General features: G+C 39.4%; 1 protein-coding gene across 3 annotated transcripts in view; it reads right to left on the bottom strand.

Annotated features, from left to right (window-relative positions):
* MAP3K15 (mitogen-activated protein kinase kinase kinase 15) overlaps positions 1-24,682 on the bottom strand; it is a 102,086-nt gene that overhangs the window by 541 nt on the left and 76,863 nt on the right. For all 3 annotated transcript variants that reach the window (XM_060234040.1, XM_060234041.1, XM_060234042.1), the window contains exons 17-27: positions 24,044-24,174; positions 23,517-23,622; positions 18,519-18,676; positions 11,152-11,335; positions 10,369-10,546; positions 8,174-8,348; positions 4,663-4,848; positions 2,930-3,035; positions 1,440-1,650; positions 222-561; positions 58-134 (exon numbers count right to left, since the gene is read on the bottom strand). In XM_060234040.1, the coding sequence (XP_060090023.1) occupies positions 399-561; positions 1,440-1,650; positions 2,930-3,035; positions 4,663-4,848; positions 8,174-8,348; positions 10,369-10,546; positions 11,152-11,335; positions 18,519-18,676; positions 23,517-23,622; positions 24,044-24,174 (1,598 nt within the window). In that variant the 3' untranslated portion in view covers positions 58-134; positions 222-398. The remainder of the gene's footprint in view (positions 1-57; positions 135-221; positions 562-1,439; positions 1,651-2,929; positions 3,036-4,662; positions 4,849-8,173; positions 8,349-10,368; positions 10,547-11,151; positions 11,336-18,518; positions 18,677-23,516; positions 23,623-24,043; positions 24,175-24,682) is intronic.

Raw genomic sequence — 24,682 nt, forward strand, 5'->3', positions numbered from 1 at the left:
TTCAGAACAAAACACCACATTGAAAAGCATTTCTGAAACTATAAAATATTTTCTTACCTGAGTCTAAGTGATTGCAAATCATTTTTAGTGATGATGTTGAGAATATCATCAAGCGTGTAATCCTCTTGAACAAACTGAAAGATAAATTTGGTATGTTTAGCCTTATTCAGATTATGGCTGCTGTTGAGAAAATGTAAGCTTCCCTTCTTATTTAATGTTACCCTGTCAATTGCATCCGAGTCTGCTTTTTGTTGTGTCAGCCACTTGATAAGCTCTTGGTCTGCATTGTGCTCAAGCGTGGATGAAGACAGTTGGCTTTCTGAAACAATCCAAGATGTGTATTAACCAGCTTCATTACCATGATTGTCCAAAAGCTTAAGAAAAATTTTCAGTTCAAATCAATCTTCTGCTAACGTGACTTCACAAAGATAAACATTTTCATACCTACCAGTAGTTTTCAGCTGTAGCTGAAGGAGGTGTAAATCCTTTTTTTTTTGCTCCAACATTTGCCGTAAAAGCAGCTGATATTCTCTCTCTCTCTGCAGCAGGCTTTCCATCAGCCTGTTAAATACAATATGGACTAGAGTTAGGTCTAACTTGAGATACTTAATATATCATGAAAAGTTAGCAAAGTGGTATGTCTTATTTTTATAGTTTTACAAAATTAACAAGCTTTTATTGTGAAAAATGATGTAATGAATATGTATGAAAGCTGCAGTCACACTTCATGTTTCTCTTCTGAGCTAAAAGCTTGTAAAGAGCTGCAAGTATGCACAGGATCCCCTCGAAGAATACCTGGAGAGCTATCTGTGCAGTTAAAGTATGCCCCTGTGTAAATGAAGAGCAGTGATAAGGGCTGTGTATGCAGCTCCTGGATTTTCCAACCTCTTGTCCTATTTAACATAGACCACTCTTCTATAGATTTGTTTCAGTGAATGAACAGTTCTCTCCTCTAAGTATTTCCCCCACATCAGCAGCCTACATGAACAGAGAAAACTGATCTAAGTTCCATGGTTGCACACTTTTGAGAAGTGCCCCCTGGGTATGCTAAGGGTTTCCAGTGTCTTCTAAATACAGACACCAGGGGGAAATTTTGATGTCCTGGATATGCTCTCTTACAGAGAAAGTTCAGCCAAGGATAAAATTAACGTCCTCAAATGTGATGTAATGGAACGTCTAATGATTATATTCCTGTGCTGAGATATTAAAACTACTGTTGAAGTTGCATTAGAGAATCATTCTGAATGAGGTTTTAAGATGTGCAAGTCCTTTAAATTCAGCAGGAACTGATTGGATCTTGTGCCTCTGATGAGCAGGGAAAGAACTGAAATTATTCCGTCTCAGTTTCATGAAATCATCTTAAATGAGAATAGTTATTCATACAGGTGACCAGCCATGTGGCTAAATGAAAAAGCAAAGGGCATCCAGGAAACCGTTACCTGTTTGTTTCTAGCTTAAGCTTGCCTAATTCAATGTTTAGCTGCTGTTGACTGTCAGGGCACACTGAAGAAGGGGTTGCACATATTCCAGAGGGAGTAAGTGGTTCCTCATGTTGTTTTTGTTCTCCTTGATGGTAATCTTCATCCACTTCGTCTGCATCTTTGTCTATTCCTTCAGTCTCTGACGTTGGTTCAAAATGAGTTCGAAGTTCTGCACAAAGAATCACAACAGTTAAGTATTCCTTACTTCCAATGCCACCAAGGTGACTTTCTGTAATCTTTTTCATCACTACAATGGCCCATTCCTGGGGTCATGGCCCATATTCTAATCCAGTAGTTCTTGGATGATGAAGACTACCTGTGCTTATAGAGTGTTTCAATTTGAAAAATGACGATCTTTCAAAAGAAGAGCAATGGTTGTACATTTACAGCATGTTTTTTTCAGCCACAGCTATCGCAGGAGTTGTCCTTGAAAGGGCAGTGCTGTGAGAGCCCCCTCAGCCCCACCCACCTCACAGGGTATCTGTTGTGGGGGGAGAAGATATAGGAGATTGTAAGCCACTCTGAATCTCTGATTCAGAGAGAAGGGCAGGGTATAAACTTGCAATTCTTTCTTCAAACAGTTGTGTTTACTTAATAAATGCTGCTTTTACGTCCCATGTGACATTCAAGATGTTTACAATATGAAAGTCTACAAAGGATAAAGTTCAGCTAAAATGAAATATTAAAAACAGGATTTTTTTTAAAAAAAGTATTAAATGATAATTCATATCTTCAGATTTCAAAATTTGAAAACTCGTATCAACAATGCTAGCAGCTGAAGTGAAAGGGTTTTTTTAAAAGACAACCCTAAGTATACCACCAGGGATATATGCACATTTCTTTCTGATATCCATAGTTCTACAGGATAACAATAATGGAGACCAAATTTAGCAGTTCAGGCAATCCAAATATGCTTTGTGGTTTCAGCCACATGATGGTTAGAAAATACGAAAATATTACAATCTGCAGGAACAAGCAAACTGAATAGGTAATCTTCAGTATAACAGTGTTTAAATAATACTAATTGTTGAAACAGAAATAGGTTAAGACCATCTCAGAGGTGGAGTAACTGCATAGGACTGCACTGCCAGAATTCCATTTAGGCATGAGAGCAGCACACTTTTTGCAGAAATATATGTGCTAGAACAGTTCCACATTTAAGCTAACAAGCCAAGCCAATCTACAGAGTTACCAAATATCAACTTGTGTAAGATTAGTTTACCAGCAACAGGGCATCAAAATTCCAGAGGTTGATTTGGATAATGAGTGCATTTGTTACTTTTCATAGTTTCTGGAGTAGCCATTTTGTCGCTGCATTCCCTATGATGTGTCAGAACTGCAAAGCTGCCACAGGCTTTTAATTTGTCACAACAAATTGCTGGTATGTGCATTCTTGTCATGTTTTTCTAGGGCCTTAGTAATCTGAACAGTACTCTGCATTGACTTACCTGGAATGAGAATGGTGACAGCAGCTTGAACTGCACGTCGTATTATATTATCCATAGCAAACATCCAATGGGGCCTGATTAAATGGTTTCTTAGTACTTTGTTCACCTGTAAAGAAAGGGCCAAATAAAATAGTCCAGCCTTAAGCCCTTCATGACCCCCATACTTGAAGGATCTTTTATCCTGCTGTAAACCTGTGCAACAAGTGTGTTCTTCACAGCAGGGTCTCCTAGCTGTCAAAGACACAATCTTTGGTGGCCCAGGCTTTTTCTGTTGCTACCTTACCGCTACAGAATATATCCTCTCAAAAAGGCTACGGCAGATACCTAAACTCAGGGTATTCCTGTGAGGCTGTAAGAACTATTTAAAAGAGCTTTTGGCGCAGCTTCTGGCTTGTTTATTACCTGCTTTTAATAATGTGTGTTAATGATTCTAACAGATTTATTATTTTTGTTTCTACTGTTGTCACCTGAATTGGGCCTAACTCTTTTGAGAGAACAACAGGATATGTAGGTATTCTAAACAAATAACAAAATATATCCAAAGTCCAGAATTCTTAGAAGCCAACTTGTGGCGGACATGCCATTTTAAATAATACTTAAGTATTTTTATTTATTTTTCTAGTTTTCATAAATATTATCTTCTTGTAATCCTTAGACCTATAAAGCAGGCATGTATTATCCCCATATTACAGATGGGGGAGGGAGGGGGGTCTTTGAGGCTTTCTTATTCCCACCACACACAAAAATACTTGTTTCTGGGCTCCATTGTTCAAACTCCCTGTGAGAATTTTGCTGAATTCTAAGATTTGACAAGCTTTCTAATATTTTTCCCCACACACAGAAAAAGGGAAAATAACCAAAATATATCAAGCAGACAGATGGAAATATGCCACTGTGGTCACACAGGAGAATAATTTAAAAGCTATGATTAGAATAAGGTTTTATTAGGACAATTATAATTCAAGAAGCATTTTAAGGTAGATGCTGATATAATTTAGTATACCTTCTGGTGATGTCAGGGATGTGTGGCATATGCAAATGAGTTGTGCTAATGAGCTCTGGCACCTCTTTTTCTACAAAATGACCTCTGGGAAACATTATTATCAAAATACATGACCAATGTTCCAAACTAACTAAAAGAATGATTTCAAAAAATGGAATTCAGGCCACCCCAGCAACTTTTTAAAATTACAGTTCATTTGTTTTGCCTTACAGTAAATAAAAAAATCCAAACTTGGCTAATAGTATTCATATAAGAACATAAAGAAGAGCCTGAGTAACCCTGCTCCTTTTCCAGAAAATGGCAAAAAACTTCCAGATCCCTGGCCAAGCTGCCTGGAGAAAATTGCTTCCTGACCCCAAAGTGGTAAACAGCATTCCTTGGCGATGTAAAAAAAGGGCCACAAGAACTAAGCATTGGTGCAACCCTCCTGCCCCCCCTCTCATGATCTGCCTAAGTTTACAGAATCAGCATTGCTGTCAGATGGCCATTTGGCCTCTGTTTAAAAAACTTTTTAAAAGTCAGCTATCAACAGAAGGTAAGCTGCCAATACAAAATATTACACTGTTCATTTCTGTTCTCCTTTCCCTTCTTTCATAACAGTAGAAGACTATCATCTGTTTGTATAGCAGTGACAGTCTCAGAGTGCTTTCTCGGCCACAATATTTGTGCATGTGGTTTGCCTAAGCACAGATTTGTCTCTGCTCTTATTCCAGAATTTTGATTCACTTACTGCATCTTGAAATCCAAACAGCACTAGATGAATCTGATTGATGGAAGTACTGTCAAAATCCAGATCAATTTTAAGCTTGGATATAGTTGATGCCATAACTCTGTGTTCAGGAGAACGTATGAAATCTCTAAGAATTCCTATTATTTGTTTGATATGAGCAGCTGAAAGATGAAGTTTTTCAGAACTCTGAAGAAAAAGTCAGAATATGGGAAATCAAGCACATCAATAATCGGCAAATTTGAGTATGTTTACTTAGATGGCAACCAGAAATTCTCAGCTACAGCTGTGTCACAGCAATAAGTTTACAAATGTAATGGCAAAGAGGAATAAAATTAATAAAATGAGGCTGATAGAACCATGTCTTAAAAAGACCCTTATTTGGTTTTGCAATGAGAAAAGCTTAAGCATGTTTGAATAATTAACACACTATGTGAGGTATATCGATCACTTGGCAACATCGATCCTCAGTTTCTCTACTAATGTAAGGGCAGTACTATCACCAGAAGAAAGGGACCTACTACATCAGGGAATCGAGTGCTATGTTGATTAGACTCATATTATTGTGGCATTTTAAGAACTATGTATCCTGTCACAAATTTGTGTATATTGATAGACACATAGGAGGATCCCATTATCTAGAATGCCTTTACAAGTTCTGGCAAGTAGAATACCAAAAGGCAATTCTGCAGATTCAAGGAAGAGGATGCTTCCCATTCTGGAGGTTGATTGAAAATCTTTCTCATTTCCTCCCTCTTAGAAGTATCAGACATGAGTGAAAAGTGGCTCCAGTTTTAATCCATGAAAACTACTCCTTCAGACCTTCATCTTCCTTGTGCAGGTGATGTAAGATGCTCTGTACACTGATGGTTTGGCAATTTTCACAGCAGGTACGCAGGGCCCTTGTTTTTTTAGCAGAAACACACTGGAACGTGGTTCTGCTGGCTTGGTGTCAGGGGTGTGGCCTGATATGCAAAAAACCCAAAAAAGCCCTGCAGGTACTTATTTGATACAACCTATTTTACTGAGTTATTAGACAGCAGCCTCTCCTCTGTGGAGGAGGCTCCTTCATCTCACCTTAACTGTCATTAAGGGATACCAGCCTAGAAAATGTTTTCTCCTAAGCAGCATCACCATTTAACCAAGATTTAATGGGTTTCAGATCTTGATTGAATGATTACCATACTTACCGTAGCTTCTACAGTGTATATCATACACCCAAAATCTGAATGGGACAGGGAAATCCTCTCTCAAGAGGTAAGCATGCCTGCATGCCCAACTTCTTGGGAAAAAGCGAAGTAACAAATGCATTTTCATTCCTTCATATTAACTTAGGTTACCCTACTGTGACATATCAAGGACTAGTCAGTCTTTGATGAACTTTCATAAAGTGGATGCTGTAATTGTGTCAGCTCTAGCCTCAGCACTACTGAGGTAATTTGGTTATATTAATCCCAACAATCTCCAATGATCCAGGCTTCATTTGCAGTTTTGTAAGTTCACAATAAGGGCAGTAGAGGGCAGCTTTCTATCAGGTATGTGTAGTGATCTGATGGGAAAGGAAGGGGAGTGAACAATTTTTTAAATGCAAAAATATGGAAATGTTGGAGGACACTGAGGGAAAAAGTCTCATGAAATATTTTCTCTTATACTTTTTAAGACTTCACATGTATTTTTTATGTGAGATAATCTACAGCTTTAGATAATTATCATTATTGTCTTATAGGTCTACAGTAAAGAATGGTCATTATCCAAACCTGTAGATATGTCATTTAGGTCTACAGTAGACATTTTTTCAAGCATATATTTATTGTTTACAGGGAACTAAAATAAAGTTTAGCTCACTATCTAGTTAGGTTGCTAGCTAGCCCTATTCTGACTGTATGAGACCCCAGTGCAGTGGTTAAGTGCTTGGACTCTTATCTGAGAGAACCGGGTTTGATTTCCCATTCCTCTGCTTGCAGTTGCTGGAATGGTCTTGGGTCAGCCATAGCTCTCACAGGAGTTGTCCTTGAAAAGGCAGCTTCTGTGAGAGCTCTCTCAGCCTCACCCACTTCACATGGTGTTTGTTGTGGGGTGATGGAGAGGTAAAGGAGATTGTGACTGCTTTGAGACTCTAATTCAGAGAGAAGGGTGGGATATAAATCCAGTATAATCATCATCTTTTTCTATGGGTAGAAGGAGTGTGACATTTTCACCTCACCCTCCTGCTGCAGGGGTTGAGAAGGTCATGCTCCCCAAGTAGAAATTATTGCCTCCATGGAAATGCTACTCTGGATCCAAGCCTGTTTATTGTTCAAATAACACATTACTTTTTTAATACATAATTTCTATTTTCAACCTTTATTTTTTCCTGCTTTTCAAGATACATCCAATACCTTAGTATGTGTTGCCTGGAGAAAGCTGAAGGACTTTACTAGTATCTTTATATTTCCTAAATATGCCAAATAGTACAAGTTTGTATGTTAACTAAGTTATCATTGATACTTTTTGTTGTTGTTAAAGCAGTAATGATTTGGTAAAAACACTAAATATGAGTATAGGGTTGATAAAGTAAGTCTTCCACATCTTTTCAATGTTTCCTCAAAATTATTTTCTGCCCCCCCCCTGAAAAAACTGACAAAATGTTTTCAGTATTTCCTATAATTTTACATCTTTAGGCATGTCCCTAGTATTTTGATTCATTAATTAAATTAGTTTGCAAGAAAGCCTGGAGAACTTAAACTGAATTCCACATTAGAGTGGATCAGTCAAAGTATAAGTTTGAAACAAAGATTTAGATAAATTTAATTTTCTTTGATGTAGACAGCTGCTAAAGATATTTCTCCATACAGAACCACTGTACCATTCAGTCCTTAAATACAAATTCATTCTGTGGTCTCTCTGATATACCAGAGTCAAAAACACAGTAGCAACAGTGGAAATACAGAGAAAGTGATTTAACAACTATTTGAACTTGTTTAACATCTTCTGTTCCCCAAACAATTGAAAAATAAGATTACACGCTATCAAATATAATTATATGCAATTTGATGACAAGCCACAATAGTCCAAGATATGTGATTAGTTAATTACTGCATGCTATAATATACTGGGTTTCTATTTTTTTTTGGGGGGGGGGGTCAATATTTGCCACAGCTTTTTTTTTTTGAGAGGAGTGTACTTTAACTGTTAAGGCAGTGTTCTAAAAGCCTAAGATTATACCCCAAAGGCAATGCTAATGAGTGCATGAGGGAACTTCATGTGCAAATCTGGGCTTCAAGTGTTTACTGAAAGCCCACAAAAAGCAAATTGCTGATTTTATCTGTGATTTTGGCAAGAATGAAAACACACCTTAGTGAACACACTCAGAGTAAAGAATCACAAGTCCTCCTTTCTTTATGCTCAGGTGTCACATTATGTCATATATGAGTATGTTTTTAAGTTTTTTTCTTTATAAAATACAATGCATCAATTTCTATCATTCTACCTTTTTTTCCTCCTAAAGGAAGAAAATACCCTCAAGTGTTAATACCTGTGCCACACACTCTTGTAAATTGGTAGCAACTTGGTTCTGTTCCTCCTTCAGGATTTTATAGAGAATTGCACGTCGTTCGCTGTCTTTCCGTAATAAGAAAAGACCAGAATCCTTTTCTTCGAGGGAAGGAGAAGCACTTCTTTCATCTGAAACTGAGCTCTCATCAGGAACACTAGACCAGAAAATAACAGGATTGTTTACTACAAAGAGTCAAGTTGGGGACAACATATATATGAATGCTAATCCCAACTAAAGTGATTTCTGAATTGCTGCAAATGATGGACTAGACTCGAGCACATACTGGGGTCTAACACCCATAATCTGCCCCCTCTCCCCATGAGACATCTGTGAGTTGCACAATGAAACTGTGTCCTGGCTGTCAGAAGTGACAGGCCTTGATATCTTGCAATAGGAAGGCTTATCTCATGAGATATCCCACTGCAGGGGGCCAAGAAACTGTGTTTGCAATAGAGCTCTGTAGATTTCAAGAAATCAGTGCCTCTCTGCTGTGGTGGTGGTGTGGTCTCCATAGCAATCACAGTGTTCCATCTTCACAGTCATGGCACTTATCCATGGAGGTCTGAGGTGCAGGAGCATTCCTGCCCTCTCACTTTTCTCCCTGTAGTTCCTGAAATGTAGAAGGATTGTTGGAGAAGTGACAGCCCACTAAAAGTCTAGTTAATGTAAATACTGCTGAAATTGTAGTTTAGCCCACTTGTACCCTGGGAGAGCTGTGGTGCATTCTTCAATGTTCAGAATTTACTGAACATTTTCTAGGGTTGCCAGCCTGGAAATTTCCTGCTTTTACAACTGGATAAAATGGCTGCTTTGAAGGGTGGGCTTTATGGCATTGTAATCTGCTGAGGCCCCTCCCCCCAACCCCACCCTCTCCTGGATCCACCCCCAAAGTCTCCAGGTATTTTCCAACACAGACTTGGCAACCCTGATTTTTTTTTAGTTCAGCCTGCCTCTTGTTTTTGCTTTCTGCTACGTGTTAGTGTGTTTTAGTGCTTATACTCTGAAGGCCCCTCTGTTGTATTATCTTTTTGCAAAAATCCTGTTGCAGTAAAATCACTGGAAGCAAACTCCAATGAGTAGGATTGGATTGTTTGTTTGTTTTATTACTTCAGTTTTCTATCCCGTCCTCTCTGCAAGTGGACCCAGGGTGGCTAATAGTCAATTTAAAATACAATTTAAGCTTACAATTTAAAACAGTAAAATAAAAATTATAATACATTTCATCCTCTGTTTCTTAAACTATGCGAACAAGCACAAACTGCAGTGCTCTTAGAGGGGTGAGAAGAGAACTTGCTGTTGCCTTGCCCAGAGGAGGCAGGTAGAGCTCTAGGGATCTGCTAGGAACATGAAGAGAAAGGAGATCTCCTTCCTCATCCAGTCCAAGCAGAATTCTCATGCCTTTCTAAAGTGCTGGATCACCTTGAGATTCCAATCTCAAACCTTGGAAAGGGGGAGAGAGTAAGAAGACCAAACAGGTTTTGCTGTGCTGTTGTTTAGAGCTTCTCTGCTCATGCCCCTCAGTTCCATGACACTCTTTGAAATGATCCTAAGTACAAAGTTCCTGCCACACATTTTAGCTCACCGTGTAATGGCCTGGTATATCAAAGGCCAGAACCTGGTCATATGATAGTAGGGGCTTGGTGCTGCCCATTTATCTCAGAGCAAGAATCATTCTAACCTGTGTTTGAGTTGTGACTTACTGGACTAGAGCTTGGCTTGTATAACCAAATGGTCATCATCAAAGCCACCCTTTTAAACCAGCCGAGGATGTAGAGCAGCCTATTGTGTAACCTAACTCCAAAGTTCAACAATTACTACAACAACACAGAATGCTCTTAACATGGAACACACTAATCTAGAGTGAACATGCTTCCTAATTTTTCTAATTTTTTCTAATTTTTCTCCAGTGGACATTTATAATTACAATTTTCTATTCCTGCAGAGACTTAAATAAAGTCCATTTAAAGCTGATACTTGACATAAACCAACATAATTACTATGAGACTTGCAGTACATTACCTGTTGTAAGCCGCCCTGAGCCACCTTGGCGGGAAGGGCAGGATATAAATCATAAATAAATAAATAACTTTGAGAAGTAAATCTATTAACTGTAAAACTATCTGGATTTGGCGTGAAGCTATTCAAAAGCCATTTTTGCACCACACAGATTTTACCTTAGTAAATGGGCTATGGGATGTTTTGCCTGAATCTCTGACACAGAGCGCTTTGTTCTGTCAAAGAACATGTCATGTTGCACATCAGAATCTGGTGAGACTGAGCCATGTTCACTACTGCTGCTACCAGCCTGTTCCCCTTGGACTGGCAGAGGAAGCGATGTACTGCGATTATAATCTGGAGAAAAAGAGTGCAAACAGGATTAAAGCAACTTCATCTATCCTTTAAGCAAATGAAGTGACTAAAATGAAAATGTAATACAAATTAGGAAACAAAATGAACCAGAATAGATTGCCATTGTCAAGCCACAGAAATAAAACATGCTACTTGATGTGAAACCAATACCAGCACTGGAAGAGACTGATGATTAGGACCCCCTGGCATGCATTACTCATGGTTCAAGGGACTGCTAGCTGCTGAGACCACTACAATTTCAGCAAGCCACCTGCAGTTATAGCCTTACATTTAATACTGTGAACACTGTAATTGTGTGACAATTCCCTTTCTTGGTGAAATAAAATCAGCACTTGAAGGAAAGTTCTCAGTTGTCGAACATTTTTTTCTTTTGTTCTGCTACACAACCCCAGTGAGAAATGTGAACACATGCCTACATCCCTTGAATGTGGAAGGGAAGCATCATAGCTGCATCACAATTAGGCTGAATATGTACAATAAAAGATACCTTTTCCTCTTCAACTTTTGGCATGCCCAGATCTTGAGGAATACTTTACTCAAATTCTTGGTTATCCTATAGATAGATACCCTGGACAACAATTCCTTACCTGAGGGCTTGAATGCAATCCTGTTTTTCTTGCCTTTGTTCATCTGTTTCAAGAAGCCATCTTTGAGTAAGTCAGATGCTGTGACACGTTTGTTTGGATCAGGTTCAAAGCAAAGTAAAATAAAGGCTCGTGCTTCAGCAGACAGCGATTCAGGGATTTCAGGGTGAATCTTGAACATTCCAACCTGCAAGAATCAGGATAGTTCATATAATTTATACAGGGAAAGTTAAGTTAGCATTGCATTACTTCCTTTTCACTTTCTTGCATGCTGTCAATAATCCTTTAATGGTTGACTTATTTGACCAAAGGTTTCCAGTCAGGCTTGAGTTATGGTTCCTAAGTTTTATTTTTAGCCCAGTCATTAAAAAGTACGCCTTTTCCTTCAATATAATCACCATCAAGAATACTTTTGCTACAATTTAAGTAATCCTTGGATCTTCATCCTTTAATAAAAATGCTACTATCTCGGTTCTATCAACAGACACTGAGTTCCTTAGGATTGGATCCAACCATTTCATTCTATATAAGTCATACTATGAACAAGCCAAGATCATATGATCCAGTGTTTCAAGCTTCCTCCATTTGCATTCACAGTACCTGTCCTGGAATGCAAATTGCTGATGGAAGCACATGCATCCTTGCTAAAAATTCAAATAGGCTGGCAGGGTAGGGGAGGATCAGAGGCCAATTCAGTATAATGAGCAAGCCCTGCATGCTATAAAAGTACTAAACCCTGTTTAACTCTACTACTCTCTTTTTCAAAAGAGAAATTGTTGCAATTTTACCCAACTCTGCAACATTTCCATTTCTCTTCCTTGCATCTTTGTTTTTTCATCAGTAGGTTAGAACTTTCGTTCTCATATTTATAGACTGGAGCCAAGTATGTGCCTCCAGCAATCTCGATGCAAGCTCTTCCCTCAGAGCAGTACCAGAAATATAGTTTGGAATTACCAGAATCTCTTCCACAAATTGGATTAGAGGTTCATCAACTTTCTAATTCACTTCTTCTATACGTATCTCTACCTCATAACTTACTTGCGGAATTACTTTAGTCTGAAACATAGCCAGTGCAGAAGGGACACTGCACCCTTCCCTCCTTGTAACAAAATGTCAAGATAGCATTAGCTTTTATTTTGGCCTTCTCTGGCACTGCTGTCCAATGGTATTTCCACCTTAAACTGTATCTAGAGGATCCCTAGGTATTTGAATTGTTGTCAAAACTAAATAACGTTGGTTCTAGCACTGAACTTTGCTGTATTTCTGTCTTCGCTAAGCACACTGTATAGGTTAACGTGACACCAGCACCTCTCTCTTATATAAATACTATTATTAAGTTTTTTCATTCTTTAAAGAGATGATTTCTCCAATTCCTCCCACAGTCTCTCTCAAGAGACAAAATCACAGGCAATACATAGATCCATGAATGCTGCATTTAGGTATCCTCCTCTTACGGATACATACTGCTCAACCAGAAGTGCAACACTAGCCCAAGGTCTGTGATGATTAAGCCTCTTTGAAATCCTGCCTGTTCCTGAATAACAATTTGCTTGTTCAATACCCATCCCTGTAATTTAACAGTCAAATAATCAGAATAAAGTCTAGAGACTACTGATAGCAAACAAATCAATCTATAATTTTGTTAGTTCAATCCTGAACCCTCAGAACAAGAAGAGACTTTTTCCGTTGATTTTTGTAAATAATGGGGCTAAAATTATACCCCATCTCTTGGGATCTACTTTCAGCAATTCTATTAGGATCATATCAGGGCCGGCAGCTTTCCCTGGTTTTCTCATTTTAATTAAGGGCCGCCATATCTCTTCTTTAGTAACGGATTGGCAGGTCTCCAATCTCTTTCACAGCTTCTGTGCCTCTTTCTATACTATCTCTCATTCCATTAAATTTCTGTAGAATTTTTCTCAAATGGAAAGCTGACATAGGCACTTGAATTTACAACGCTTCCCAATACACAATTATTATTATTGTTTCAGGCTGAGATGAGTTGTTTCCATTTTCTCCATTTCCCATTTCTTGAATGTTATCACTCCTTTAGACTTCTTACAAAACCTGAGCTTCTCCAATATCCTTCTTGAGTTGGTTAGCCTAAAATAACAATGTAACCTGTTTATCTTTCTAATCCACCATCTACATTCAGGTTCAAACTATCCATTGTTTCTTTGATTAAAACCTATAGTTATCTTCTTCTGGATAACTGGACTAAAAAGATCAGTCAAGATTCCTTCCATCTCTTTCCCCGTATAGAATTCCTGACCGATTCCCCATATCCCTCACTTTACATAACTTGCTGGGTTTTAGCCCCCAGTTCTTCTGACCACCGCAGTGGTTTTAGTTTGAACAAAGGGGACCTAGTCTAGGTCCTGTATGTTTTAAATCCATATTTCAAGGAATGTTGTTGCATTGTTGAATAATAATTCACAACTCAAAACCAATTGGTAAATGGTCGCCATTATATTGTTCAACCTCAAGGGATATAATATGTTGAAGAAGAGAGAACCAAGACAAAACCTATACCACTTGCTCCCTTGCCTATCAAACAATTAAAATCTCCTTTATTAAGACCATTCAAAATTATCATTCTAGACACAGAAACACGGCATATTAAAAAAATTTCCTGGTCTTAATGTCTCTTGGGCTGTTGCTAACCATTGTTATCCACAGGGGTGGAATTCTAGCAGGAGCTCCTTCGCATATTAGGCCACACACCCCTGATGTAACCAATCCTCCAAGAGTTTACAAGGCTCTTTTCTGTAAGCTTTTGCAAGATTGGCAACATTGGGGTGTGCGGTCTAATATGCAAAGGAGCTCCTGCTAGAATTCCATATCTGGTTATCTGCCCAATTACTCCGTGTATTAAAGTATCCCTTTACTAGGAATTCAGCTTTCGGGTAGTTATATACAACATTCAAAATATATATCCTCTAAACCCTTCCATGAGAACTTCCAGTTTACTGGACAATGGTAAATAAACATTAATTACAATTAGTTGGGAAGTGCTTGTTGATAATAAATTTTAAAATATATCACTGTTAAAAAAAATAAATTACATGTATATGGCAGGTCAAATGGAAAAGGAAAGGTCCCCTGTGCAAGCACCAGTTGTTTCCGACTCTGGAGTGACGTTGCTTTCACAACGTTTTCACGGCAGACTTTTTACAGGGTGGTTTGCCATTGCCTTCCCCAGTCATCTACACTTTCCCCCCAGCAAGCTGGGCACTCATTTTACCCACCTCAGAAGGATGCAAGGCTGAGTCAACTTTAAGCCAGCTACCTGAAAACCCAGCTTCCACTGGGGATCAAACTCAGGTCGTGAGCAGAGCTTAGGACTGCAGTACTGCAGCTTTAACACTCTGCACCGTGGGGCCCTCTGGTCAAATGACCATAATAATAAATGAATGAATATCTAAACTAGAGCTATGTTGAAGTAGTAAAGGCTATATACATATATTGCATGGCATATTATTGTAAACAATAATGTTTACTATTTATATGGTATATACTGTACAGAGGACAAATGAGAGACTGTAGTTTACCTTAAAAGTTAATCACTTAGTGTTTGTGTGTATATTCCATTCAGTTATATAACCCCTTCTCTTAATACTTATATTACACTAGCTCTGTGTTATATTTGCTGCTGCAAACTTTGTACTTATAATGATCCAAAAGTGAAAGCCAGGAGGCTGAAGTGTTGAATTAATCTTTACTACCCCAAAATCAAAATGATTGTTCTTCTAGGTTTACATTCTTGGCTGAAATTCCCTGGAACTGCTTCCTCCAATACACCTATTCATAGAACACTTTTGTTTCTACTAGCATTACACTAGGTCATCCAATTGCTCACACTTTATGCCACATCCAAGTCAAACCATTATGGCTTTTGAAGTAGGGTTGCCAGATCTGACTTAGGAAATATCTGGGGACTTTGGGGGTGGATCCAGGAGCAAGGTTGTGACAAGCACAAGTGAAATCTGAAGGGAGAACCAGTCACCGCATATAAAGGAACTGTGTTCCTTTTAAATGCCTTCTCTTCATTTGAAATAATAGAGGATGTGGGCAGCTTTCTTTTGGGGCTCACAGAATTGGACCCCCAATTTTTTGAAACTTGGGGGGTTTTTTTGAGGAGAGATACCAGATGCAGAAAATTTGGTGCTTCTACCTCAAAAACAGCCCCCCCACGCCCCAGATACACACGGACTGATTCTCCATGGTACCTTATGGTGCCCAGTCTCAATAAGGTATAATGGAGTGCCTAGTGGACATTCAACTCCCCCCTCTTCTGATAACCCTTAAGGGAGGCCTCCATGCCAAAGTCATGAAAAATGACCCAGAAGGCAAGAAGAAGATAATCCTCCACAGTTGGAGATGAAGTCCTGATGGACCTCTGATTTTAATCATCACAACTAAAAACTGTCAACAATTGTCACAAGTTTATTTTGCATCTTCTTGATACCTGAAGAACCAGTAGAAGTGCAACTCTATGGGCTGTTATATCTTAACAAATGGCTACATACACAATCCATCCACCTTGAGTCTTCCATCATCCAACAAAGTCCATGCTGGATAAAGCAAAAATGCTGAACAGAAATGACGTATTTAAATCACAGGACAGGATATTAATGCATTTAACCACTTCAAAACCCTAATATTCATGTAGATTCAAGATCAGTCTCCTTCACTAGCTAGCCAGGCTTTGTATTTTGTGTAATGTAATTCATTTACTATAAATGAAGTAAACAAATAAATGAACGAATACTGTATGGGTGCCTGATATTAAAAAGCTTTCAGTATCTAAGCATTCAGTCTCTACACATTTGCAGTTGTGACAGCTACTGAATAAAAATAAATGGCCTTAGGTTTCAATGCAATGGTAAAGGCTGAGTCTGCAAAACAATTAAAAAATTGTGATGACTTTCTACACTTTTTTAGATGTATGCTGCAGTTTCACTTCAGCTTTACTAATCTGGTTTGCAAGCCTCTATTTTTACTTTGACAGATATATTAAGTGTATATTAAATTACACTTACATAATCCGATTATAGTTTTTAATTATAACTAAGTACTTTACAGTGGCCTGGTTTTCTTTGACTGTATCAGCCTTAGTTACCACTTTCCAGCCTCTCACATAAAATGTTACATAAATATTGTGAAGTTGAACTTCTGCCATGTATTCTACTGTGTCTTTCCCAAGTTTAAAGCCACTATATAAAATATGGTGAGACATGCAAACAGGACTGGTCCAGAGCTGAAGCTGGCCACAGAGCACAATAGCAGCAAAAAAGTTAAATAAGGGCCAAAAGCCTGCTGACATAATCAAGCATTTAGAACAACACTGATGCACTGTGATCTGACTGCACATTTATAATAGCAAGATAGCTTCCATCATCCAACAAAGTTCATGCTGGCTACAGCAAAAATGCTGAACAGAAATGACGTATTTAAATCACAGGACAGGATTTAACCACTTCAAAACCCTAATATTCATGTAGATTCAAGATCAGTCTCCTTCACTAGCTAGCCAGGCTTTGTATTTTGTGTAATGTAATACATGGTAAAAGTCCACGTTGTAGTTATGGTAATAAAAACACTTCCCTAATAATATATATAAAGATTCTTATCACTATGCATATCAGTTTTCCAGTTCTTTGGAGCAGATATCTAGAGAGGCACCAAATACATTCAAATTAGTCCAACGGCATAATTAACAAAAACACATTCTGGTAGATAATCAATTATTAGGGTAAAAAATGGCAAATGTGAGAGTTAGCCAGAAAGCTTTTTTGTTGTTATTGACCAGAAGGCCAGGACAACAGAACACATCAGTCGTGATAGTCCCATGAAGCCCACTGAGGTAGAATTATAATCAGAAAGAGGAACCAGAGAGGTTGCTGGGAAGATTGTTGAGGGATTTGGTGCTTATTCCCTCTGAGTTCATCCTGATGTGGTAAAACTTCATATACATTGTCATCAGAAGGAGCTGGCGACTGACATCGCCAGCCTGATAGTGATGAGGTCCTTAGGATGGGGGAGAGATGCACCACCCAAAGCTGAGAAACTCAATGCTGAGACAAAATTGAGTGATGGTGATTCAAAGTTTTTCAGTTATGAGGGAACTTAGCAATCCAACATCTAAGGAAGAGATGACGTTGGCCATGGGTGAATGTGATGTACTGCACCAAGGTGAAATGGACTTTCAATGTCAGGGTGATCTCAAGACTCATTGCTGAGCTGGTGACCTATGGTCTTGAGGCTTTGTCTTCTTTTTTATTTCTTTGAAGGCAGCTCTGAAGCTGAGTGTGAAAGCACCAGCAGTTTGGTCAGCAGGTTGATGGAATCAATGCCAAGACTACTGAAGAAACCCTTGGTCTTTTTTCAGATTGTGCTTGTTTTTTTCACTTGAGGGTCTGGGGCACCCAATGCCTTTTCCCTTAAAGACAGCTTTAAGCTTGCTTGATCTCCATCTCTATCCTTCAGGTTCAAGCAATGGAAGGCCAGGCATGATGCCATAGGCGTGACTTAAGATTGTCATTCTGTGCCATTTTGGGCTCCACATTTCTCACACTTCTTAAATAAGATCATTTGACCTTAATACTCACAAAGAGAAAAAATGACAGAGACCCAAAAAATGGCTTATGCCCACCTCACAGTGGCAAGAAAAGAACTGAAGGAAGAACATTCACCCCACCTCATCACATGACCCTTTAGGCAGGAAAAGGGATAGATACACTGAAGATGGAGGTGAAGAGGAGAACTCAGACTATAGAACGATTTAGAAAGCTTGTTAGCTGGCCTGCAACTGCACTGTTCCATGTAGGACTGCACAGCAGCCACAATGACAAACACCTGCTTCCACATGATTTTTAATGAATCCTACTCCATGATGAATTACTGCATCTTCAAAAGCCTAGTTGAATTACTGCATCTTCAGAAGCCTAGTTGTCTACGCAGTCTTCAAATAGTGAAATGGAACCACCATGGGAACATGCCATGGCACTGTGTAGAGGCCATGGTCTCCTTGTCCTTATGATCTCTCTCTTGTTTCAGTGAGTCCTTAAATATGTGCACACATTCATCAGAGAAACAGATCAGAGTTCCCAGGCTTGTGTACACCAGTGTTTAGAGATGAACATGTATGCAGGTTGCCCACATTTTACAAGTTTTCAAAGGGAACATCATTCAACACCAGTGTATATGAAATATTCATGTTAGCTATGGTTTGGGAGCTACTAAAGCTATAATACTCCAAACAAAATACCCTCGTGAGTAGACTCACTAGCGTTAACTTACTCTAGAATGGATAGTACTACAACTATACAGTGAGCACAGACTCATTGGCAGTTAATACCCCCACTTACCTTGAACATAGCCGCCTGTGGTTCTCCCAGTTCATGAAATGGAGGCTTCCCTGTTGCCATTTCAATTATGGTGCATCCCAGAGACCATATGTCAGCTGGTGCACCATATCCTCGAGGCCCCTTATCAATAATCTCTGGAGCCATATACTGCAAAGTGCCTACAATCAAGAAAGACTTGTTAATTGTATTGGTATGAGGTAGTAATTAAAATTTTTGTGAAATGACCTTTCAAGTATGGATGGACTTGAAAAGACAAATATGTAGCAATGGCAGCAATTTGCAGTCCTCGTAGTACCTTTCATCACAGTTTTTCTAAAGGTAAAGGTAGTCTCCATGCAAGCACCAAGTTGTTACTGACCCATGGGGTGATATCACATCAGGACGTTTTCTTGGCAGACTTTTACAGGGTGGTTTGCCATTGCCTTCCCCAGTCATCTACACTTTACCCCCAGCAAGCTGGTACTCATTTTAGAAGGCGGAGTCAACCTTGAGCCAGCTACCTGAACCCAATTTCTGCCGGGATCAAACTCAGGTTGTAAGCTACATGACTGCGTTTGCTTGTGCAAAGGATTTCAGAAAGAAGAAAATCCATTCAGTTCATTTAGCTAGATCTTAGAGGAGGACTAGTGATGGGTGTGAACTGGGAAAATGGAGCCACACGAACCACAAACCTTCATGTTTACCAAATAGGTTCATTTCATGAGGACTGTGATACAGCAGAATGGCCCTCCCTGTGGGTTAGAGATGCCAAACTCACAGTAAGTCTCCAAATGACTCTCCTTTACCTGCCAAAATCAGCAGCACATGGGCAAAAGCTCATTTTGAAGTGTCCTTTGTGGCAGAGGCAATACGAAAAAAATAATACAGTCAGTCAGTCAAAAATTTATTGTATATAGCCATTGGCTGTTACAAAACAGAACACAAACAAGGAAATAATACTTTCTGCCATCATTGCATCTGTGCAGTGGAGCTGTTCTGGGTGGTCAGATGCCTGTCGGGGTCTGGCCTGCACAAAGAAGTGGACTGCTTGTTGGCCAGCTGTGGCTGGTTTGCTCAGTACTTTGCAGATAACATCTTCGCATCCATTCCAATTTGAACTCTTCATTAGCAACCTCACATAGGGGGTGGACCCCATACATAGTCAGATGGTCTCAGGGTGCACCCCCCTTGCCAATTATTTGGGATACTTCCTGTTTATTCAATTTGAGGATGTGGAAGGATCCCTGGAAGCCTACTTGTATGACCTCCTGTCATCTTTGATTACTTAAATCTGCTGCAGGGGGGGGGAGGTGCTGGCTGACTGGGTTCAAGAGTTATTTAATGTTTCCTTAGGAGAGGGGGTGGTCACCTCAGCCTTGAAACAGTGTGTGGTATGTCCACTTTTAAAGAAGCCCACCCAGGAGATCACAAAAATTATCAACCAGTCTCAAGTGTTCCATTCTTGAGCAAGGTGATTTTATAGGTCATGGCTGGACAACTCCAAGCTTTCCTGGATGAGGAAAACTGTTTAGACCCCTTCCATCTGGGTTTAGTCCTGGTTATGGGACTGAAACAGCCTTGGTTGCCCCGATGAATGACTCGTTCTGGAAGATGGACAGAGGGAGTGTCATTTTGTTGATTCTCGTGAACTTCTCAGTGGCTTTCAATACCATTCATTGCAATATCTTTTTGGATTGGAAGGCACCATTCTGTAGTGGTTCCAGTCCAACCTGAAGTGTAGCTTTCAGAAGCTGGTGCTGCTGTTGAACCCCATAGTTTTTGGCCTATTTTCTTTCTTCAATTTATATCCCATCCTCCCTGTGAGTGGGTTCAGGGTGGCTTACAAGGACACATAAATATCATGACAGAGACAGAATAAAAATCCAAACAATAAAAATGTAAACAAATCAGAAATGTCACACAAAAAAGCAGAGCAAAAGTAGCTTCGTTGGTGATGCTTGGATGGAAGCGGTGTTGTGGAATATCAAGCCACTAGGCCAGGTTGTCAGAAACGAACGTCAAAAATGGAATTAGGATGCCTGCTGCTTCAGTTGAAAGCCTGACAGAATAGCTCTGTTTTCAGGCCCTGAAGAATTGTAACAGAGCCTGCAGGGCCCTGATCTCAGATGGGAGATGTTCCACCAGGCTGGGTTCCACAAAGTACTACCTTGTTCTTTAACATCTACGTGAAACCACTGGGGGAGGTTATCAGGATATTTGTGTTGAGTTGTCACCAATATGCAGATGGAACTTAGCTCTATACCATACTAACTCTGTGAGATGGAATGCAATGCCAGGCACACTTACTTGGATACAAATCCCAGTAAAATAACTGAGGATGACTCCCGAGTAAATGTTGTTGTAAATGTTTTTAGGATCATGCTGTAAGCCCCATAAAACTTAAAAACATGCAATACAAAGAGGCTGGCAGATCTGATGAGAAATTAAGAAATTAAAGCTTCAAATCTGCAGAGAGATCAAAAGAAGTAGACTGATACGCCCCTGTGGAGGTCCACAAAAGCAATCTGTCTCTGCAATTCTGTTTGCATCACTGGCAGACGTAACAGACAATATGAACTTCTAAGCAAGTATTACACAAAGGATATGTTAAATCAGTCTTGGATAGTTACCGTGGATTTTATTGAGCTATGAAGTCAAATGCACTTTGTACTTTTTTATAAGCCATATAAGGTTTTATAATGTTTACCTGTTGCTGTGTTCTGTTAACCTGCAGATAAATCCCATCCGCCATAGAACAGTCTACATATATGCAATTGTCCAAGACTTGAGATTTCTTGCTCAAGACTAGCATCCTCAAATAATCTGACTCCTTGACTTCCCAGAACGAAATCTTTGTCTTTGTCCCAGAACGAAATCTTTGTCTTTTTCCCAAAACGAAATCTTTTTCCTGTCTACAAGCTCATTTTTATAGGTGTTTCTTGTCAGTTAAATATACAACAGAAGTATTACAAAAGTATTTTAAATAAACACACAAACTTTTCTAACTGTACTACACCAGGGTAATTAGGACCATCTCCATAACTACCAACCAGGGGCGATAATAGGAATTTGCCATAGCAAGTGCTCTTAATTAATTTTCCGCGAGAAGAGCAAACATATCTAGTAAACCTTCCGTAGTTACTGCACTAGAAGGCAAGGTCGAATAATGAAAGTGGAACAGGAAAAAGACCTCTTCAGACCAATTATATGAACTTGGGTACCTCTCTGAGGCAAGTTTCCCCACAAAACTTAAACACAAAGAAAATTAAAAGTATGCAAACAGTAAGGTACAAAACTCAGACAGATACTCTGAATTACAGGAGTTTCTGCAGGACACTGCATAACAAATGGGTGGATTCTAATATGGATGTCCTATTGAACCTTTCTACAAAAAGTCAAAGCAGATTTCCATAGATCAATGACACACATGTACATCCCTCTTATTTATTCCCATGGGAAATAACTCACTAGTTGCAGTAGAATTTATTGATCTATTATAAGACCTCTCACATTCAAGTCATTACAAGGTTTAAATGGCAGGACTGAAATACCATTTTTACAAACCATAAGTCATAAAAATTTCTAACAAAAGGATTAATATAGTAAACATTTCCCAACCACTATTTCCTTTTGATGAGCAACACTTTGTTCTCTTCTCACTAGAAATGACAAGGACAAACTCCAAGGCCCAAACTATGTGTATGTCAGCAGTCACTTGGTCTAAGAATCCAGTCACTACAAGGGATGGTGGGATGAGAGGGATATAAGAACATAAGAGAAGCCATGTTGGATTAGACCAACGGCCCACCGAGTCCAACACTCTGTCACACAGTGGCCAAAAAAACCATTAAGAGGTCCACAAGTGGGGCTAGAAGCCCTTCCACTGTGCACCGCCCCCCCCAAGCACAAGACAAGAATGTGCCTGTCTCTTCAGCCCTGCACATGGAACAGGTAGCACTTCTGAGAAGGCTACCTTGGAGGTTCTGGACTTGAGTATGCTGCCTAGCAGCCTGAATTTTTTCCTCCAGGACCTCACGACTGCATTTTCCCACATCATTGGTGCCAACATGCACCACAACCACTGGCTCCTCCCCAATACTGTCTATCAGCCTATCTACAACATGCGTAATGTCCGCTACCTTCACACCAGGCAGGCAAGTCACCACATGGTCAGTACGCAGTTTTGCCACCCAGCTGTCTACTTGCCTAAGGATCAAATCCCCAGCTACCAAGATGCCCCGCTCCCTGCCCAGGGATGGTTCCTTGGCGCGAAAGGATACCTGCTCACCAACTGAAGAACAAGTCCCTTCTGAGGGTGCATTCCCCTTATCCTCAGCACGGTGCCCTGTTCCCTCTCGACCCTCATGCTCCCTGGGTTGCCATGTTCAGAGTGGGGCTCATCTAACAAGTCCCCGAGAGTCTTCTCCGAGTGCCTAACTGACTGTCTCTGCTTCTTCAGGTCAGCCACCTTGGCCTCAAGGGTTCGAACTCATTTCCTGATGACCAGGAGCTCCTTGCATCGAGCACACACCCAAGACTTCTGTCCAGTGGGTAGATAGTTATACATGTGACATTCAGTGCAAAACACTGTTTTAGAGAAGCAACAGACAAGCGGGCTGGACTGTTTAACTCTTCTGCCACTGCATTGCTTCCACAACACATGCATCTTTGTCTGATCTGGAACCCCAAGATGGAAAAAACCCCAGCAGTGTTTACATTATCAATAAAGTTCTGGAAATATAGCAAGGATGTGTGAGCTTCATGAGCAAAGTCAAAGGTGAGTGAAGAGGTAAGCACTATCCTCCAGTCTATCACTTCCTACCCAACAAATTTCTCCACAAACTAACCATGATACTGTCTCAGGAAAGTGGCAGCTAGGCTTCTAAAACACAAGAGTTATAAACGTAGAGTTTTGGCTTCATGTTGCCATTTTTTAGACAGTTAACCCTCACAGTTATTCATGACATCAAGAAACACACAGACAAACCACAATCAAAAAGTTCTGGGTTTTTTCCATACCTGTGAATGTCTCTGTACATGGATTGACTCCTGCCAGACGTTTGGAAGTCCCAAAATCAGAAATTTTTACCACTCCACTGTATGTATTTACTAAAACATTATCTCCCTAAGAAACAAAATAAGAGAGTATACAAATGTTATAAACTGTGCCAAGATTTCCCTTGAATTCCATGCCTTTTATATTTCTTATTTTATATTTATTTATTTTAGTCAATTTATATGCCACCCTTTCCTGAAAATGGGCGCAGGGTGGATAACAACATAATAAAATGACAATTAAAACTTACAATTAAATCAGAACAGTATAAAACAGTGCAATAAAATAAGCAAGGTTTCATCAAATTATAAATGGCGGCTTAGTTGGGCACATTTTATAGCATACTGAAGGTCTACAATACAGTAATTGTATTTTACTAGTTCTTAGAAGGAAATTTATTATATTTACCTAAAAAAGCAGATTACGTTAGAGAAAAGATCTTGCATCTCTAGCAAATATATAGTAAAGAAGGAATTATCTACATACTCACTTTTATGTCTCTGTGTACAATCTGGTTTTCATGGAGATACTTCAGACCTTCTAGGATCTGCTTGGTATAAAATTTAATTGTAGGTTCTTTCATTGGTCCCCACTTTGATCTTAGAAGTACAGAGAGACTTCCTGGGTTTAGACAGGGGGAAAAAGGACACAAAATTACACTTTCAAGGGTGTCCTGAGCTGTCTTAATTGAGTCCTCGCAGTGCTGCATAGCTACACTTTTTAATGCCTCAACATTCTGGCCAAAACTCATCAGCCACATCCATACATCACAAAGAAAAGTTGGTTTGCCTGTGATCAGAATGAGCCAGAATGTCTTGGGTCTCATGAACTCCTCCTCCTCCTACACACCAAAACAAAGTCTTTTCAACACAAAATAACCACAGCTTGTTATACCATCCATATGAAGTACTGTAGCAATTTATGATTTGCTTGTCTACCACCAATCTGGAATTACCCATGGCAGATGCTTGAGATGAAGCACTGTATCCTGGTGTGTGCATGTGTGTGTGAGACGCCATTAATACTGTACAAATTTTATCCATGTAATATGAAAATGTACACTTCAAATGTATTATTCATGTGCAGCAAAATTAGTACTTAATTTAAAAAAGCAGGCTTTTAAAAATTT

Source organism: Heteronotia binoei, chromosome 3 (assembly GCF_032191835.1).
Source record: "Heteronotia binoei isolate CCM8104 ecotype False Entrance Well chromosome 3, APGP_CSIRO_Hbin_v1, whole genome shotgun sequence".
NCBI classification, from domain to species: Eukaryota; Metazoa; Chordata; class Lepidosauria; order Squamata; family Gekkonidae; genus Heteronotia; species Heteronotia binoei.